Raw genomic sequence first — 20,553 nt, 5'->3', positions numbered from 1 at the left:
AAATCAGTCTGAGAATGCATATTTAGTAAAAAAAAATCAATATACAGCGTATAACGAACCAAGCAGGTGTTATATTGAGATCTATTGGCATAATTAATCATGGCTGACCGCTGCGAAATATGTATAGACTTGTAACCTATATGCATATATTTTAAGAATCATTAAACGTTTGACCAATATAATCACGATGAGCGAGAGTGCTGATTTCCAAAATCATTTTGTACAATACACGTTGGCAAATGTACGAGCCACCGTGTGTATCACAGTTTCATCTTTTGCACGCATGTTAATTTCATCACTTTAATCTCAGAGTATTTTCTAGAGGGTGAGCTCTGCTCTCAATTATACGTTGTTTTCGTTTTAGCCTCGGTCCTGTTCGCCGGCACCCTGTCGCGAAACATCCTGCACATGCGTTGCATCATCAAAGGTACACTATAGAATCCCCAGTTCTGCAAAGCTGTCCACGCGTGGTAATTCTGTTGTTACGGATCCGTTGAAACGCTGCCAATGCTTTTGCGCCTAGCTGCTTTCCCAGCCAACTCGCGCGTTCTTTACCTCGCTTAAGCCCTCTCGCTGCAGCTTGGACAGTTTCCAGCTGATTCCTCGTATCTGGCGCGAATTTCAACGTGGATTGAACTCGGCTCGGGTTGAGAAGTGCTTCTTGAAACAACGGGCACGTGCCAACGCGGCCCACTTCCTCGCGTTCGATTAACGAGCCTCTACAGAATCGGCTGCTCTTCAATTCCAGCGTGTACCGCCCGCGTTTAACGTCCCAACGCCAGGGACGTTTAACTCTTTCTCTCCCTCTCTGGAGGACCAGCAACGTTCGATCATGCGACCCTGCGGATACTTAAATACACAGATAGACGTGTAACTCGCATGCAGTGCACAAAAACAACAGTCTCTTGATGTTGGAACGAAAATTGCACGTAACAAAAGTAGTACTTACCGTATTGTTTGTTAAGGAGATAATAATCATGTATGGCATACTCTGTTAACTTCTTTTAAGAGTTATCTTTGACTTGACAGTTTCCTTAGAAACGCGATATTAAGAAAATCATTTCGTTTAATTGATATTATTCCAAACTGTTTGTAGCATTGATAAATTGGTATATTCCTGAAACACTAAGTTTCACAGGTGAACCACTTGCGCTGGTAACTGATTGCGGACCATAACGAGTGACCGAACCGTATGCAATAATTCGCCGCTTTCTTTTTGAACTCGTCGGTATGATATCACTGGATAGAAATTATTGAGAGGTAATAAATTTATTAGTTGCTTTGCCTGGATTACACTTAAATATACATAAATATTAAAACTGAGAAAATATTGCAATTTTGGGATAAGAAATTCTCAACGTGCGTGGCGCAAGAGGTTCCTAAGTATCAAGAGGTTTGATCACTCTGAGTATGAAATTCACGAGTATTTTAAAAATAGAAATTGTACGCTTTTGAATAAAAAGATTCACTTTCCAAAAATTCTTTGTAAAATTGCCAGTGGCGAACAAATTTTAAACATTTTGCAAAAATCCTACTTTAGTAGTACAAGTCATATAGAAGTTGAAGAACATTTAATTTTCTTCTTTAGTTAAAACGTAAAACCGTAAATCCATAATCTAGGCCACCGCGAAGAAAGTTGGTTAAATTAAAGTTGCAACACTGAGACCACTTCAGTGCAGCTATTTTATAAATAAAGAATATAATTATGAGAATTTCATTCTTTATAAGAAGAAGTTTTGAATGGTGGTTTAATCAGCTTGTTAACGCGGGTTTTTAATTCGCTAATACGCGTTATTCTTTTAATACACGTCCAAAACTTTTGGACTTCACCTCGAATTACTGTTCAACGAATCGACCGAGCAACGAAATTCTCGTTGCACCGGTATCGGTTGGTTAATTAAAGCAGCTCTTGGAGAGCCTGAATTGGTTTATTTACTCATGCAGCCCTTGTTATGAACGACAATGAACGGAGAATGAAAAGTTTAATTCCGAGTCGGGGCTCACTCTTTTTCGAATGATCCGTTTCGAAAGCATACCGATTGGTTATGATAACCGAGATTCGCTCGCGCTTTACCTTTGGCACTATTATTGGACGTTCGGTAAACGGATAGAGGAACTGCGAAATGAAATGAATTTCTAACGAGATACAGATTGAATTCATCCCGTTTGTTATCAGCTTTTTCTTCGATAATCTCGAGGGCGCACGTTAAGCCGGAACAAGTTAATCCGCTGTACTGACAACGAATTGAATCGATCGTATCTTACTTGCCGGGCGAATGTTTCACTCCAGTAGCGGTAATACTAAACGCATAAATCATCACCTGTCGCGGATAGCATTTACTATCTGTGTCAACTATCTACGAGTATATTCTGTACGAAAGACCAGCCCCCTGTTTCTGCCCCCATCTTCCGCCTGATCGTCGTTCACGAACCATTAATTCTCTCCTCTATTTTCTAACAACTTTCCGCCACGTTACTGCTGACATTCAGGTGCCAATTTCCTCTCGCTAATTGTACTTTTATCTAAAAATTAATCACCTGAATATCGACGGAATATTTTTCTCAACGAAACGATTCTTGGGATAAAATTCTTTTCGGACGCTTAAGTTCTCGAAGAATTTTTAGAAAAGTATTCCAAGTATTGGGAAACTCTAAGGAAAGAATTCATATTTTTAGAGAATCTTTCTGAAAAATTAATTTCCTGAATATTCTTCGAAAACTCGTAGCAATCTCGACCCCTCGGCGGTCGTTGTCCCGTTTTGTTATTTTCATACGGAACGATAAAGAGGAAGAGGAAGAAGAAGAAGAAGAAGAAGAAGAAAGACACACGCGTGGAAAAGTAGAGATAGAGATAGACGTAGAAATCGCGAAAGATAGGGGCATACGGATCATTTAAATAACGGCACGTCCGTCCGATTGTGTTGTTGCAGTTACGAAGCTGAGGGAGCACTGGGACGAGATGAACTCGAAAATGATGCAGAGGAAGACGGAGTTGGACGCGATGCTTGGCGACAGCCAGCGATACGAGGCGAAAAGGAACGAGGTGGAGGTCTGGTTGGCGCGAATGGAAACTCGGCTGGAGAAAATGCGGGCCGTCGGGCACACTGCCGATGTTCTCGAGGCGCAGCTCCGGGAACAAAAGGTACGCTGGCATTTTTCTTCCTTTCTTAGCCAGGCTGCGACGCTGCATTAACCCGGAAATGCGCGCGGAAAACCGACCTCTCTCTCCCGGGGGTCGTCCTCTTTATCTCTTCTTTATTCTTCGCGTGTCAATGGCTGTGCAACGGACAGAAGGCGAACCGGCCCGTTTGATCGCGGCAATTTGCGTTGATTGCGATTAGGAGGGGTTGAATGAATGACCATCTGGGAATTCTGTGTTATTGGCATCGGGCAAATGGGCTCGGCTGCGCGCGGTTTAAAATCGCCGAGCCGCTGATTGATAATTATGACGATTTTGGTCGCGCCAATACTTTGTAATTAATTAGTATCTGTCCTTGTCTTTTTTTTCTTTTTTTTTTACTAGTAAAAGATATTTGGAACGTGATCACGTTGGTTGGTTAGGGGTTGTTTGCTTTATTTGGATAGCTGTCGAGGAATGGTGACTGGAGGAAAATTTTTAAAAATAAAACGAGGAAATGTAGCAGACAAGTGTTCAATACGAGAACGTTTGACACTATATTATTGCATTTTCCTGTAGTTATCTCATTGTATAATTATAATTTCATTCAAAATGTTTTACAGCAGTTAATATACTTTTAATTCTCCAATAGAATTTCATATGTAATTTGTAAAACAATATTCATCCGACGTAGATTTAAAGCTCGAAGTATGTTGAATTCAGCACGATCAGTAGTTTGTCGCTTGCTTTATGTTAAACAGTTTGATTATGAATTGAAACGAATCACAAGTTTTTTTTTTGGAATCCGACCTAACGAACAGACGAGACGTACTGAATCTCATAATTAATTATAAATTAATATCTTACGATTAAATGAAGTAAATAATTAACTTCACTTTTCCATTTTCTGAAATAAATATGATAGTTGTCCTACAGACTTTTCAGTGAAGGTGTATAACAATTTTCGTAATGTATTACTAATTTCATGGATTTTAATGCGCCTCAGCGTGAAGGGGGTGAAAGAATCGTTGATACGTTAGGGTTGAGCGACAAGCCTTTCAGACGTGGCGAGTGTTTGAACTTGAATTCGATTTCCATTGAAGCGCTTGTACAAATAAGGGACACGACAGCATTCTCGAGTGCCACGAGTGCATTTGAAGTTGCATTAAGAGGGTGGAAATAAGAAGTCGCGAGGAACGAGCGTTTCTTAGGACAATACACAGGGTGTATCGTTTGCACGATATGTTTCACTTTACTTGGTCGTCTGTGCGACTCTCTCACTACGGACCCTTCGAAATATACACAACCTCCCAGATAAATTAGCTATACAGGTCCAACCCTACAATTGCTCACGAAACTATTTGAGTACTTTGAGAAACTTATGTGTGCCATATAAAACATTTTGCAATTTTATCGTAGCACTGTAGTGAGACTCATTTTTTAATGACTTATTTTGAAATCATCTTTGATACTTACTTATAACGTACTATTAATGCTATATTTTAATCTTTTATTAAATTGTATGTTTGAAATAAATATCTTGTAATTTTTGTGCACATTATTAAATTGATCGGGTCGCGTAATATATAGTTCGAATATTTTCGCGAGCCACTATGTACAGTGATCGGTTTACTACAGCCACTTACAATAAATTTTAATGCTCACCATTCAGAATATGTAACAGTATGCTCTCAACGTCACTGGAAATGCTGAAAATCGATCACAGTATGTGTATCGAACACGCTTACCACTGTCAAAAAGAAGAACCAGAAAGAAAAATATAAAATTCCTCCGCATAAATTATTAAATTTCATCTGCCATCAAGACAGCTTGCGGTAATCTCGCGATCTAATTATATACCATCAGAGAATTACGCAAACGACGAAATAAAGTTTCTCGCGTAATCTAACCGGCGTTGCATTCTCAGCAATTGCGCGAATGGAGAGCCAAAAGAGGAAAAAAAAAAAAAAGGAAAACAACGAAAAAAAAAGGAAAAGAAAAGGATAGAAAAGAAGAGAAGTGGAAAAGTCAAGGCAAAAGAGAAAATAGATATAAAAAGGTACGGTCGCGGGTATAATGGCCGGCTGGAAGCTTCGTTACAGGCCGCGACCGCGATTAAAGAGAACGAACGGATCGGTATTCATCCCGGCTAGCTACTAACCTCTTTTTTAGCAACGTTCCCCGCGCTTTGTGTACCAGAATAACGCAACTCGCCGAGGGAAAAATGGCCGTGGTGCGGCGATGGGCCGAAAGAACGGCCAAACTCCCAATCAACGCGAGATCGTACGTCACGCCGACCTCCAGAACTCTGTTTACATTCAAAAGAGCCGAATGAGATATTCATGGAATAATTTATTTCCAACGCGAGGAACGCCCGTGTTTTCGGGACTCGTCCTTCGTCCGGGATTTACCTCGATTCTCACGTCGGTCTTCACCCCTCCTGTTTCCCTCACTCTCGATTGTTGCTCTCTTATCGCGTGTTGACTTGTGGCGCAGTACGTACTTCGAACGTATGTATTGCGAACGTGCTACGTTCATTCGAGAACGACGCACGAACCGCATAGGAGCTGTTATATTCTGTAATATTCTGTAACATTCGTTCTTCTATATCTGCCATTTTGAAAGTTTCCTCTGCCGACGCACGAAAAGGAGTGAGTGTTCGTCGTGAATCGTAGAGAAGCCATTACATCGGAGATAATGTTCGTAATATTCTGCAACATTCGTTCCGTCTTTATCTCGTGCTTTGATACTTTCTCCTTTTGATGTTTGAGAATCGTGTGTATGTGTGTGTTTAACAAGACGGTACTTGTGAGTATCAGATAATACTCGTAGTATTCTGCGATGTTCGTCCTTTTATGTCGTATTACGAATAGGTAATCTCCTTTTCTCCGGTTCGAATAGCATGAGTGTTTAACGAGACTCGGTAAATACAGTGGCTCGTAAAAATATTCGTACACTTGGTACGAAGGATTTTTTATTTACATACGTGTACGTCGTATGAAACATTTCGAAATTTAATACGCGTTACAACGATACGCGACTATCAGCTTACGAATATTGGCAAAATTTGAACCCGATCTGAAAACGTGAGTTACGTGATACTAAATTGCAAACTAGCATTTAGTAAAATCCATACAGAACGAATCGTTATTTTAAATGTACAATAGATAGTTAATTGTACATTTAAAATAACGAATCGTTATTTTAAATGTACAATAGATAACTATTTAAAGGCTTTTATATTTCTCTGTGTAATATGTTTACACACTACTATATTTCATAATTTCCTTAAATCAGTATTTATTAATATTTATAACTTTTGTACATTTTCCAGAATGAAATTTAATATTTCATCAACATACTCACGATAGTCGAGTGTCGTTACAGTGCCGACGAAATTTTTAAATGTGAGATACGACACACGCGATATGAGTCGGGGAGCGTATGAACACTTTCGTCAGCCACTGTACGCTTAGATAATCGTAAAATCGTAAAAGATTCGCGTATCGTAAAAATTTTTACGGGTTCTGCGAGATAATTCCCAAGCTTATATCTCAGTCTTGTTTAATGGAAATCTGGTTCGTCCGAAAAGGTTAGTCTCTCTCATGGAATTATCGCGATTGATCCAGATTTACCATTCAATTACATTTCCCTGTCCCGCCTCTATAAATTGTTTTTAATTTCACCCGATGGTCACGATCTCCTTACAAGGGAAACGTTTCTTTCGACGAGCAGAAACACGTTTTCCGGTTCGGCAGCTTAATCTGGATTATCGTAAGTTTCATCGGCGCGAATCGGTAGCTGGCCGATCAAATAGAAGCTCGCCTCTCCCGAGACGGAGGATACCGGCATAAAAGTTGAAAGCCGGCGTCTCTCTTCTCCAGAAAGATTTAACTCGCGCGAATTATCAAGAGACGCGACTTTCAACTCAAACACGGCAGCTACTCTCGCGAGATTTCACCACGCTATCGCGCTGACCTTCCTCGCTCATTTTGTATCGGCATTGTTTGTGTTTGCAGTCGTTCCACGCGGAGCTCCACCAGTACAAGCATCAGATCGAGCAGTTCAATCAGCTCACGCAGAAGTTGATCGCCGTGTATCAGGAGGACGACACTACTCGCGTGAAAAAGATGACGGAGACCATCAATCAGAGATACAACAACCTCAACACCAGGTAAATATAACGTGATTTCATTCTTTTCGTTGTTCTTGCATCGCGAACAATTCTCGGATTTCGGATTTTTAAGTGGGCAAAGTGATAGTTCCAAAGGAACAAGCTCTTTAATTTTAATTATTTTAAAATAAAGGGAAAATTGGGATGAAACTTTTAATTTCACTGTCGCGAGCGTAATAATTCAATAAATTCTCGAATGATAATTGAGAATGATCTTGAACTCGTGATGAGAACTTGTAATTTCAAACTTGAAGTTTGCAATGGAATTTCTATGGTAGAACGGAGCAGCGTTCTTTCATGACTTTGCCATTGCGTTTGACGTCGAAGTAGATTCGATCGTTTCGAACAGACGTCTGCCACGGATGCCTATATCTATTAAATCCTTCTTAGTATCATCAATCGAGGGAAACTGCTTCATTCCGCGATGAACTCCCTCCACAACTTCGACCGGTCCCTGGACAAGTTCTTGGCTTGGTTGAGCGAAGCTGAGTCCTCGATGGAGGGATTGGAAGCGGAGGCCGATCGACTTGGTGGACGACGAGACCAGGGTGCGCTCAGACGACCGCAACATCAGCTTAAGGTAAGTCCCATTTTTGCTTGCACGAATTTGTCAGTCACCATCAGTTGTACTTTTGTTTCGCATCGTGATTGTTTTTGATCATTGGATACGACTACGTATCGAGCATTGTACGTTCCTATTGTAGGAAAGAATCTTTTTTTCTTCGAATCGCGCAGAGAACAAAATTTTGATCTTTAGAATTTCAGTCGTTGTTTGGTTAAAATATTTAAACTAACGATATTTAAAATCGAGAGATAAGTCCTAGCATTATCTTCTCGTCTTCAAACAATGGTGATGTTTGAAATTCAAGTTTTTATTTTAGTTCAAGGTTTGATATTTTAAGAAATTTGAAATCGAGAAGAACAAATTATTTCATAGAGTTAGTTCAAAAAAAAAAAAAAAAAAAGAAATTATAATATTATATTCACTAGTGTCATTTTTCGAGAAACAAATCGTTTCTGCAATCTACACTTTTATTCGGGCAAAAGTTAACAAATGAGAAACAGAAGGATGTAAGTTAGAAAATAGAAGGAACAGCTGGAAAAATAAATTGGATGTTTTCGTGAAATAAATCGCGATAACGATGGTGTTTCACCGAAGACTTGTTCATCTTTCGCACGTGAGAATCTTCCGCGTGATTTACGAGTCGTTGACGATACAGACGTACAAATCAACACGTTTCGAGCGTAAACGGGATAGACATAATTCAAGTCCGGTTAGGTCGTAACATTCCTCGAGGCGTTATAACGGTGGTGGTCAAGACGAGAAACCAGATCTGTATGGGCCGTGTGTTGACTCGAGAAGATTTTACGGCTTCGATTGATTGCCATAAAAGTGTGTCGAAGGTAGCAGGCCGCGTATCGGTATACCCATTAAAAGGAAGACGCCCGATATCGGGTATCGGAGTAATGCGGTGGCGGTCCATCAAGTTCTCAGGGAAAGGTTCTTCTGGTTTTGCGTTATACTTGCCCCAGATGCTGATATTGTGCACGAACAGGCAAAAATCACGCCAAAATCTTCTTTTCGCCCTTCCACAGTGCGAAACTGTTTTTTAAAAGTGAGGGTCTGCGGCTTTTGTTTACGTATTTATGGGAAATTTTAATTCACGCGATACGAAAGTGATTTATAAAATATTCAAACGACCGTGCTCTCTGTAACATTTGACGCGTAAAACAATTTTTCTACCGAGGTTCTACGTTTTTCATCGTATTTTCAAAAATATGAATTTGGATAAAAATCCGCATTCTGGTGACGTTGAATTTTTTTCTAATTAACTATTTCTCACGCAGTGATTAATATCTTTTTCCATCTGTTTACATATTATCAGAACATTCCTTTAATAGAGACGTCTTTCGTGCCGTTTCTTCGTGTCAATTGGTAATTATCGGTGACAGTCAATCGACATATCGAGAACAGTTAAAATATTGACTTCAAATTTATAAAGATTTAAGAATTGCTTTTGTATTTGACAGTTACATACATTTCAAAGGAAATTGACGATATATTTTATCAGATTGTCTTTCATATTAGTACGAACTATATATTTCCCTGAATAATTGGCATTCGTTTTGTTAACTGAATTTGCAAAGAAGAAAGATTTACCTTTCTGTGTGTTTCTTGTAACGAACTTTACAAGTAAGCTATAAGAAATTTTTCTAACTTGATGAGACACTTAATCATCTATTCTTGCTGTACATACATGTGTGCTTCCATTTTTTTGAAACTGTAAATTATCTCCTGCCATTTTTTCCCGTCACTTTAATTTATTTTAATGAAAAGTAATTTTACAGCGAAACGCGAACTTTAACGCTGTAAATATTTGAACGAATCGTTCTAGAATCTAAAGATCGCTTCTGACCAATATTTTTCATTCGTACCGAGAATTCCACTCGGGGCATTTGCGTCGTTTCTCATTTAAACTTCTTGATGGAGATGGAACGTGGTCGAAAAATCCAGGTTCTTGAAATAATCTACGAGAAGAGCTGAGTGACGATGAGAAAGTTAGCCAACTCGTCGTCGTAGCGAATTCACACTCGGTCAACGTTTCTGTTTACAATTCCACGAAACCGATGGATCGTTGGCGGGGTCAAATTGATATTGCACAGCCTATTGCGCCATTTCGATGAAATTCATTCAAAACCATGCTCGCGTAGCAAACAAACGGCACGATTCCGGCAAATTGGCTTATAATATTGTTTGTTCGCTTATACATAGGCATCGTGTCGTTCTTTGTTCCATAATTGTCCTTAATCTCGTCGAGTGTGTTGCCAGTGTTTTTCCACATCTGGCGATTTTTTGCGTTTCTTATAATTTAATAATTGGGTTAGAGATTAGAGATTTTCTTAGCTTGTACATTATAACGTTCAATTTGTGCAACTTTTTTCTTATGTTATTGACGAAACCTTGTTCCTTTTGGAATATACACTGGTTTGGAAATTTGGAGCATTCTTTTCTTTTTTCAAGCGAAATAAATTTTTCCGTCCGTTCTGAGTTTGTAAGTTTCATCTTTAAATGTACAAAAAAATGGCAGGTGAATAATTTCATTGGTACAAAGACAATTTACATTTATTTATCAATGATTCTCAGTGTTGAAATGATGCAACGCTAAATAAATTTCAATGTGCTGTAAGAAAACTCTTTGAACCGACCATAATTCTCTCATTATCCCAAATGTTTGTATTTACCCAAGTTATTAAGTCGTTTATCGAGATCGTAAAATTTTCTTTCGCGAAACAGAATTTTGTTGAAAATTTTCAAATTGATCGCGGAGAATACGCGTAATTTTCATTTTGCCCCCGAGCTCGAGCCCCGATGTTTCTCAATAATTATCACCGCGCTCCCGTCGCAATTGTGTTTAAAGTTATCGATGCTAGATCGAAACGCCCGGCATCGGGTATAAATTTTCGATGACGAGGAGGAAGCCCAGTCGCACCGCCGGGATTGGACCGCGCGTCCCGCGAAATGTAATTTCCATGCACCTCATCTGCGAACAGACGACGGCATTGATTATTCGATAAACAGTTGGATAACTGATTGGAATCAATCACTCGATAAATCCCGAGTATCGGGGACGAAAGGAAAATCGCCTCTGCGGTTGCCACGCTGTCCGACCACTTGTCCAATAATAGTGATCATTGAAAATCAATGTTATTTGCTATGTAACCTGATTATATCTACGCGCTGCATTGCGTAATAATAATTAGCTGGATCTATTCCAATTACACGTATCCCGCCCACCGTTTCACCGATTTTCGTTTCATTCCGATTTGTTATTAATAAAATCAACGTGTCACAGCTATAACCGCGACTGTGAATTTCAACCCGTGCGCTTGATGCAAATCGCTGGGATTTGCGTCGAGTTTCTTCGATTAGATTAAACGTGCATAGAGGGGCTAGCAACAAATTTCACCAAACTAATCGCCGTATACGAATACATTATAAAGTAGGAATGAAAGCTCTTTTTGATACGATAACTGTCCAGCGAAGAATTAATCTGGCAAGAGGTTAATGGCTATTTACCAGTGCACGTAGCCTGCGCTCTCGTTTCGCCTTTTTCCACCCGTATGTATGTACATATATCTCTGCCGTAACAATTTATCGGATTCATTCGACCGTGTTTAATGCCGTTGAAAAACGGTAACGCTGCTTGGCCTCAGTCGAACCGGAAAATCATATGCCTATGTGCACATCGTACACGCGATAATTAAGTGGCGCGAGAGTTGGAATGAGAGAGAGAGGTAGAGAGATAGAGAGAGAGAGGTTCCAATGGTTCGGCGTTATCCCTTTATCACCTATCGTGTCGGTTCACGGTGCTCGATTTATATATATCTTTCGGACAATTAACGTGCAACTGTGCGTCGAACGAACGGCGCACGAATCAGCGATGCACACGTCGAGTTTGTTAACTTCATCGATGCAGCGCGAAATGTTGCGGTTCCCGCGATCCGCGTGCCCGTTTCACGGGAACCGGGCGCTGCCGCCTCGATTACAAACTGGAATTAATTTCGAATGTTCCTCGGAGATCTCCTCCTCAGATGTGTGCGTCGATCTGAATCGACAGACGCATCCATATCTGTCGTTGATCGGCGCCCGGGATTAATTATCTGTAATTATTCCAAGCTTCCGCTGACAGCCACCAATTACTAACTGTAATGTAGAAATATAATCGAGAAAGAATGACCGTTTATTACTAACGGCGCTTAACTATCGTTCGTTTCTCGCGTAGATTTGACAACAAATTATATTATTTTTGCAACAATAACCATATATACTTTGTAATTTGTTTCCAAGTCGACAAACACGTACATTCCCGTGTAATTAGTATAAAATTTATATACGTGTTTATACGAAACGGGGACGAAGCTAGAGAAAAACCAGATCAACATGGAGATTAAACTATTGAATGAAAATTAAACAGATACAGGAGAGTGAGACTAGTACGAATCTGACACGAGTGTGTTATTTAATTATGAAAGAATTTGTCTTTTATGTATCCTTTATATAAATTTCTCGCCAAGTGACAAATTAGGTTGGAAAAATAATGGATGAGGGTTAATGCACGCGAGCGATCAGCCACGTTCTCTGGTTTTCGCACGTGCACGCGGAACAGGGCGTGGGCAACAAATTACATCTCGGTGACTAATGCTACCTGGACAGCTGCTTCCACTCATTAAACTCGGAGATAGTCCGCCGCGTTATCGATTGGCATTCGTAATAAAAACCAGCCAGCCCAAACTTCGTCCCGTCGGATTCACCTCGTTCGTCTCCTTTTACTTTTATCTTTGGAACCAGTCGTTTCTTGACTTCGAGAGGTTGCTATAGTTTCCATCATCGACCGCAGCTACCAATCGACTCTCCGATCCTCGAATCTTCGCGAATTTATTATACAGCCCGAGAAACGTGAAATTGGTCGATTCGGTTAACGAGAAACAAAATCATTTAGCTTCATTTTTGATTTTGATCCTTTCAAGGGGATTATTTTTCTACTTCTTAAACCAAAGTAAGTGTCTTTTTTCAAAATGAAATGTTTGAAAGTAGTAAATTGTTACTTTATATTTTTACATGCTCGTTACAAATTACGTGCAGTGAAAAGCACAACTGAGCACATAATGATAAAGAATTATCGATACTTTAAACTGTTATAACTTCGTAAAAGAAAGTACGACAATCTACTCGATCTCATTTCAAAGCGTAGAACTTTTACTTTGACCATCCAAAGTTTATTTTTTTTCAAAGATGTTTTCGCATCGCGTAGCGGGTAGGAGAATACTTTTATTCTCGAAAATTATCAGCGGGTAGGAGAGTACTTTTATTCTCGAAAATTATCAAAATTCAAATATCTCTATAAAAAATATTGAAAAATTTTTTTCACAACTTGGACCACCGTGGCTTTGAAAATTGATATTTTTTCTTTGTAATGACCTCTTAAACTTTACTGTATCGTTTCTTTTTTGTCATTTTATTGAACTTTGAACATTAGGCGTAGAATTTCTTCAATTTTTGTCGTTTAACCTTAATGTTCAAAGTTCAATAAAACGACGAAAAAGAATCGTGCAGCAAATCTTCAAGATCACGATAAATTTAATAAATAAAATAAAATTTGTAAATAAAATTTTTGACATGTAAATTTTTACAATTTTTTTTAAAAGAAAGAAACATTTGTCTCGAAAAAAGAAAACAGATTGAGAATGACTGAAACAGAAGCTTTACGTTTTAGAATGAGACCAGATAGATTGTTATATGGTCCTTTTTACAAAGTTGCAACAGTTCAAAAAGTTAGAGGTATCGATCATTTTTTTTTTTAAATTAAACGTGGCGCAAAACCGAACCCAGGAAAACTGTGTCTGTCAAAATAGTGACGGTAACACGGCGGTAGAATTTTTTTTTTCGAGAAGCCAAAACATCCCACAGAACGTTACATATTTTGCTTTTTTTTTCGTATTCCACGTGCAAATACTCAATAAAATATTATTCACGTTAAAATTGTTGTACGCGTGTGTTCAGTTTTGTTCATCGCTTTTTATAAATCCTACAAAAATTTTCGGCCATAGGGGATCAATTGTTAACACCAGATGGTCAGAATGACAAATTGATAATTTTATAGATATGAAAAAGATTTAGAGACTTTGTACAGAATTTTTTTTATATTTCTAGACACTTGAATGATTCTCCTTCTGTTTCTTTTATTTTAACGCCTCTGTTGGAAATTTTATAGCCTAGTTCTAGTTTTAATTATGAGTCCTCTGCGGGTTGGCACATCTCTAAAATATCCCATTCTTCAGCCGAAACCTGCACAGACTGTGAACCAAAAAGATTTCGATCTGCTACGAGTACACGTCTGCTTTTGCAACGCGGTTGCAACGTTATCGATGCATCGTGGACAGTCTGATAGCGTCGTGCGTTCGGCGAACGACAAGAAACAATGTAATTCCGTTTGCGAAGTTCACGGTTGTCGTCGCGATGCTGCTAATGTAGTAATGACTCACCGACCCGGTTCGACCGGAACGTAGCTCATGCATGCATAGCGTCTCCGTCTTTCGAGAGCGCATCCGGAGGAATTCGTAATACCTTCGTCCAATGCTGCGCCAGGCTGCCGCGTGCGGTATGAATTGCGATTTGTCGGGCCGGAGTTATGGCCGTCCGATATTGGATCGCGGCTAGAATTACTTGGAATCGAAGCGGGACCGTTCCCTGGCTATCCCGCGGGACTGGCGAATAAATACGCGCGAGAGAAGACCTGGATTCTTTTCACGGCATTAATATTTACGCTTCGACGGGCATCTTGAAAAAGATGACGATTTCTTGCTTCGATTTTCGCTGGCAGTTGAGATTCATCTTTCCTGAATTTTCGAAGATGAGCTAACCGCAAAATACGCAACTGTTTGAAAATTTTAAGAAGCTCGTTTGAAGGAATGACAACGACTTCGGGGGTATTAGCTCTTTGTGGTAATTATAATATTAAAATATAATATTGCTGTTTCTCGAATACACACGCGGAGAGAAGTTTGTTCCGCTCAGAAAGTAAAGGATGCTCCAAACTTTCGTGGTTGCAAATAGTATTTTTTTTTTTTTTTTCATCGAGTTCTACATTTTATTTTTATGGCGTAGCAGAATTTCGTTTGTGCGTAGTTCAGATAAACGGTTCGCATGATTGAAGCTCGTGCAACGAGAGTTCACTTGTCCAACGATTTTTAGTTTGTCGCGAGTCTTGATAAATCACGATAAAGCACGGTCAGAAATCACGTTAAGACATTAAAAACCAGCAACAAGCAGTTGTCCTCTCGTCAGACGATTTTTAGATGACATATTGCAATTCAAGACATCCACCGGGTAAAATTATATTTCGGTTCTATCGTACGAAATGTTCGTAGAATCTCTTGCGTCGAATTTCACATTCTCAATGTAAAAATTTTTCTCGTTAAAAAAACAAAAAGAGACTATGTCTCCGTGTAACCTGTACTACAACACGACTTTTCTGTGTCCTTAAAATTCTCCACGACACGCCCAGAAATTCCCATTTAGATTCAAAAACCACGAAAAAGAGAGAAGTGGGTCACGAATTTCCGTCGCCTAGAGGTCGGTTTTAGGCTTCTTGTCATTTTACGCGGTGGTCTGAGAGTTCGATGGCTTTACGAACCGTTTACACGGAAAGTAGGGTTCATCGATCGAGGTGAGGCGCTACAGGGAGTCGCTTACGTGACCTGAACTTTCGTTTCGCCGCTGGGTCGGACAAAGAGGCCCGTCCCTTTCCTCATATTCATGGTAAACACACCGTACGGGCTGGTTCGTTAAGTCAAGCCTACCGTGGCTAATTCGCTTTAACGCAATTTCACCTGGTTTTATTTTTTTCCAACGCGAGCCACGCGACCGATGCTTGGCCTCGCCGGGGCTTGGGATGCGCTCATTTCTTCGCAAGGGCGATACCCTTCTGCCTGCGCAAGTGTACACTGTCGTCCATAAGTGTTTGTGTTGGAAATGTGTAAAATATACAATTCGTGCAATTTTTTCTACTTATCGATATTCTTTCTCGAGATATTCATCTCTGTCAAGATACCGACAGAAACTGTAAACAACATTCGATCGATGTAAATAAGAAAAGAATAATTGAAAATGGACGAGTGGAAATTTGTTTTGCGAAGAATGAGCAAATCGAACTCGAAACGTTCGTCGAGAAATGTAATTTTAGCGACATTTGTTGCGAGATTACGCTCACGAATAAATAAATCTATTGGCTCGAACGTAGAAATTATTCTATGCAACCTTGTAGGATTCACTAATCTAGTATAAATCACTTTATTACCATCTATACGTAATATAATTATAATATAAAACGCACACACACTTGTCACACTCTTATAAATTCTAAATAAACTATTATATACTCTTTTAATCTCTTTAAACTCTTTAGACTCTTTACACGTGGCTGTAATGAAACGTAGGATGGCGACACCCACCCGTGTCCCACCACAACACATACTTAATATATACTTAACAACATTTTAAAAGTATAGAAATTTTACGAGTACATTATCAAGTACGTTACAAACAAGCGTTGAACTCGAATGGTGTTTCCTTGTTTCGGTCTCTGCTGAGCATCATTTCGATTAATGCAAGGGATGAAGAATTATGAAAATTCTATTAAAAGTTCAGAATGCAGTAAAAATATTAATCCTTTTTAATCGAATTCTACCGACCACCGAAATATAAACGTTTATTTATGAACGGTGTTGTACAAAAATTGTAGTTGACTAGATGCAACGAATTTCCCTCGCGTTCGTGTACACACGGTGGGAGTTGTCGCAACGTAACCAGACTTTTCATTCGGTCAATTTGCCCCTTTCGTTGCGTGTTAAACCGTTCAATGGCGAATCTCTGGCGCGGAGCGTAGGGGAAGCGTGGGGATCGGGTTCTGGTAGAATTGAGATTGATAAAGGGAAAATGTCACAAAATGACGCGGCTCGGCGCGGGGCTCGTGACGCGAATATCTCGACCTTACCAGCGGAGGGTTAATATTAAATGCAACAATGGAAGCGTTCTCGCGGAAAAAAGCTTGCCCTTGGTAAATACCATCGGTTCGCGATGGTCCGGTGTTGGAACGTTGGAACGTTGGCGCTCCAACGTCGAGCATTTAGTACGAGTTCCGGTGATGTAGAGCGTTCCTTCCTCTATTACATCTTCTCTGTGAAATCTCCGACCGTGATGAAAGTGCCGGCTCTACCGCTGCGTTATCTCGTGGCTGTTAAATTCGTTGCTGCCTGAAATATCTACGACTTCAGCAAATATTCGGATCCAACGTTGAGCAAATCTTTGACCATTCTTTTCTATTTTTACGGAGTGCTGTTATCAGGGACGTTGTTAATTCTGTGTATTTAATTCTTAAACGGCTCCGAACTTTACGTTTACAGTTTACGTTTTCATTTGTAAGCGGGATCGTTCGGTGGATGACGATTGGAAATTAAATTAATTCCAGCCTGTTCTGTCTTAATTGTTTTAATTTGTCTCCGTGAATTTCCTGATTCAATTTAATATTAGAATTCCAGAGAATTGGAAAATTCGAGAGAATCTGTTTCTAATTTATTTATAATTGATTTAAATTCGGACGATCCACTTGAGGATTACAGGGGGCGAGTGATCTCCTCGCGTACTTTCGTCTTACGGAAAATCTGACGGGAGAATTTCGTTACGAAGGAATTCTGTTTATAAGGTGGATGAAGGTTGGAGCGACAGAAGAATGGGAAAAGTTGGCGGACTTTTTTCTCGTTGGATCGCGGGGGTTGCGAGATAAAGCAAAGGACTCGGTTGGCCACTTTCCCTTTCTCTCTCCTGCCGGCGAAACGCAGGCGAAGGATCGATAGAGGAACGCCTTCGCGGTGCGACCGGTCACGCAGCCCGGGCCGATGGTGTTCCTTACTTTTAATAGTCGTCGTTGCTCCATTATAACGCCGTAATTCGTTGCGTTGTTACGAGGAGAGGGAAAGAGCTTCTCTCTTCTCTCCGTGCGCCGGCACGTTTCCAGGATTTTTGCGTCTCATGGCCGAAAAGGTAGCGAATGAAACGGAAATTTATAGGAATGAGGCAAAAGCAGCTAAGCAGTGGCGCATACGTGCTCCACGAGCCGCGTTACTGAATCACGACGTCAAGCCTTTCCCGAGGCGGAAATTCTGTCCAACATTCAAGGTGTACATGTCCGGTCTATCGCGAAAAAAGAGTCCCGAGTTCGTTGTTTTGCATAATTGCGTAACGCGCTACGCGCTTCTTCGTTGCGGTACCTCTTTATATAGTTTCTCTCTCCGCTTCAACAACTGCTCGTTCGGTAAACTTCGTTACCCTTTCAACGAAAGCACATTAAGAATCCCTCTTTTTCCCTCCTTCCTTCTCCTCTCTCTCTCTCTCTCCCCCTCTGTTGGTAATTTTTAAAATCACTGCAGCACGGCAAAGTGCATTTAACGGAGCATCCCCCACGGTGGGGCTACTAGCGTCAGCGAGCAGAAAGGAAGCGTTTTCAACGTGTTTATCAGGCGACGGCGATGACGGTCTCCATGGCGTTCATGGCTCGTCGCGGTGAATTAATGTTTCGAATGCCGGGCGTTTGATCGTTGCACGTTGCACCGTGTAATCGCTCAACGAATAACGGCCCCCGTTTAGGGTGCTCGTTCACTGGTTTGATCGATCGGTTTCTTTTATATACGGAAGGACCGCCGTGAGTTGAACGGCTGCGAAGATCCTTCGCTCGATGCTTTTTTAATACACCGCGACTTATCTTCGTCGATTTCGCCGCGGTGGACGGGGGAGCGTTATCGAAACTCGATTTTTACACCGTCGAGTTTGCACTTTCGCCGCGTTCGTGCGTATCCCATGGCTGACCACGACGAGAACGAAACGCGAAAGTCGTTAAGGGCGCGAAGGGCGAAAAAAGAATCTCGTAAAATGCTGATATAATGGTAACGGGCACACAGCGGTGGGAGGGGAGACAGGTTTGGGGCGCTGGCTCCTGGCAACTTTCTCCATTAAGGGATAAAATTCGAGAGGCGGGTGTTTCTCGTTCGACAACATCTTCGTTCCTCTACCACCCCCGAAGCGGCGACGATAAATGGAATGCTGCGCCGCTCCGTGGCGTTGAACGCATCGAAACACGGGAATTCCTCTCTCGCGTTCTGATTGGTATTTAACATAATTGGAAAAGATCTTTCAGTTAAATTCGTCAGGATTTTCGTGTATTTTTCGAATATTTTGGAATTGAAATTTCGTAAAAATGCACCGATCCGAAGTGAAGAATTTCGTTAAATTTGCGTTGAACATTTCTCTCGATGTCGAATTTCGTAGAGATTCTTCCACGAAAATCTCTTCATCTATTCCACGAAATATTTTTCTACTACTATTCCATCTATTTTTATTCTCGGGAAATATATATTCTGGCCGTATAACATTATTATGGTTCATACTTCCGTTATTGCCTGTCCCGAAAAGATAATTCAATCCCTGTTCACGTAGCACCCTCTCTTCCGTAGTAGAGTTTCTCCACCCTCCTAGAACTTAGGTGATACGTGCGATTTAACGAGAAAGGGGTTGTTCGCGATCGAAGCGGTACGCGCATGCGCTCTCGGCTTCCTCAGAGGGCGGTAGCGGACGATGTTCCTGAAATTTCCAGGTCGGTAATGCAGGAGGGATGATTTTCCTCTCGGAAGGGTAGTTTTCTCGAACCTCGGTTACCGACTTCGGATGTAGATGTTATCTGCTAGCTCCTCCATGGAGAATGCATATTTTGCAGCAACAGTCTCCCTGAATTCTCCGTTTCTAGCTAAAATCTGCACCAGCAGTCGATACCCGGAAGTGGTTGAAAATATCCTGCAGGTTTCTATCTCTTTTCGATATTTCTTTCACTTATCTCACGTCAATATTAAAAAATCTCACTAACCGTTTCAGGATCAGCGATTCACGTTGTTAATTGTAAAGCTTATAAAATTAGAATTGTTGCTACCATCTTTGTAGTAATTAACTTTGTCGTTACTGAATTCATATTTGCTCAATACGAGATATTTATTTTCAACTTTGCATTTCTTTTCATTCCGACTGATTCTGAAAGCTTTCGTGCGGCATCGTCGGTTAAATTTTGTTAAATTCCGAACGAAGAAAGGAAGGAAAGTAAATTTCGTGCTGGCGTTGCTTGAAAAGCGAGCTGGATTTAGCAACTATGTTTCGGTCTGTTTACCTTCTATCGAGCAAGAATTCGCACGAAACAGAAAAAAAGGCGACGATTTATGGCCGTTGGAGATTGGATCGATTCGCTGACAGTCTCAATATTGTTGTTTTTGTGCAACGCTTTGTCATCTTTATTGTTTCGAAAAAAAAACCGATCTGGTAATCATTCGGGAATTCGCGACGCGTAATAACTTCCGTTATCGGCGATAAATTATCAATTGAATGAACCCAGTTCTTCCGTTCCCTACAACAGAGATGGTCGCAATAAATGACACTGCATGATCGAATTTTATTCGTTTAAAACGGAAACTGGCGCTGGTCTCACAGAACATTCGCCAAATATTTTGACTCTTTTCTCTTGGTAGTTTCAAATGTCAGACGTTTATTTTTTCCTCCCTTTCCTTCTCTTAATTTTTCGTTGCTCCCCTTCTATTTTTTTTTTTTTTTTATAATACATAAAAATACATCGCAATTCTGTTTTCGCAGCTGTCACAACTCGTACAA

At 40.4% G+C, this 20,553-nt stretch overlaps 1 protein-coding gene across 1 annotated transcript in view; it reads left to right on the top strand.

Annotated features, from left to right (window-relative positions):
* The window catches only part of LOC122538369 (nesprin-2-like), a 41,328-nt gene extending 21,489 nt beyond the window's left edge, over nucleotides 1–19,839 (top strand). Inside the window, exons 3-6 of the mRNA XM_043672375.1 lie at nucleotides 2,931–3,142; nucleotides 7,138–7,292; nucleotides 7,683–7,872; nucleotides 19,774–19,839. Coding sequence (XP_043528310.1) covers nucleotides 2,931–3,142; nucleotides 7,138–7,292; nucleotides 7,683–7,872; nucleotides 19,774–19,839 — 623 coding nt within the window. The remainder of the gene's footprint in view (nucleotides 1–2,930; nucleotides 3,143–7,137; nucleotides 7,293–7,682; nucleotides 7,873–19,773) is intronic.
* Nucleotides 19,840–20,553: the final 714 nt, after the last annotated feature.

Source organism: Frieseomelitta varia, unplaced genomic scaffold (genome assembly GCF_011392965.1).
Source record: "Frieseomelitta varia isolate USP_RPSP 00005682 unplaced genomic scaffold, Fvar_1.2 scaffold_987, whole genome shotgun sequence".
Classification (NCBI taxonomy): domain Eukaryota; kingdom Metazoa; phylum Arthropoda; class Insecta; order Hymenoptera; family Apidae; genus Frieseomelitta; species Frieseomelitta varia.
This window is presented reverse-complemented; position numbering and strand designations above follow the sequence as displayed.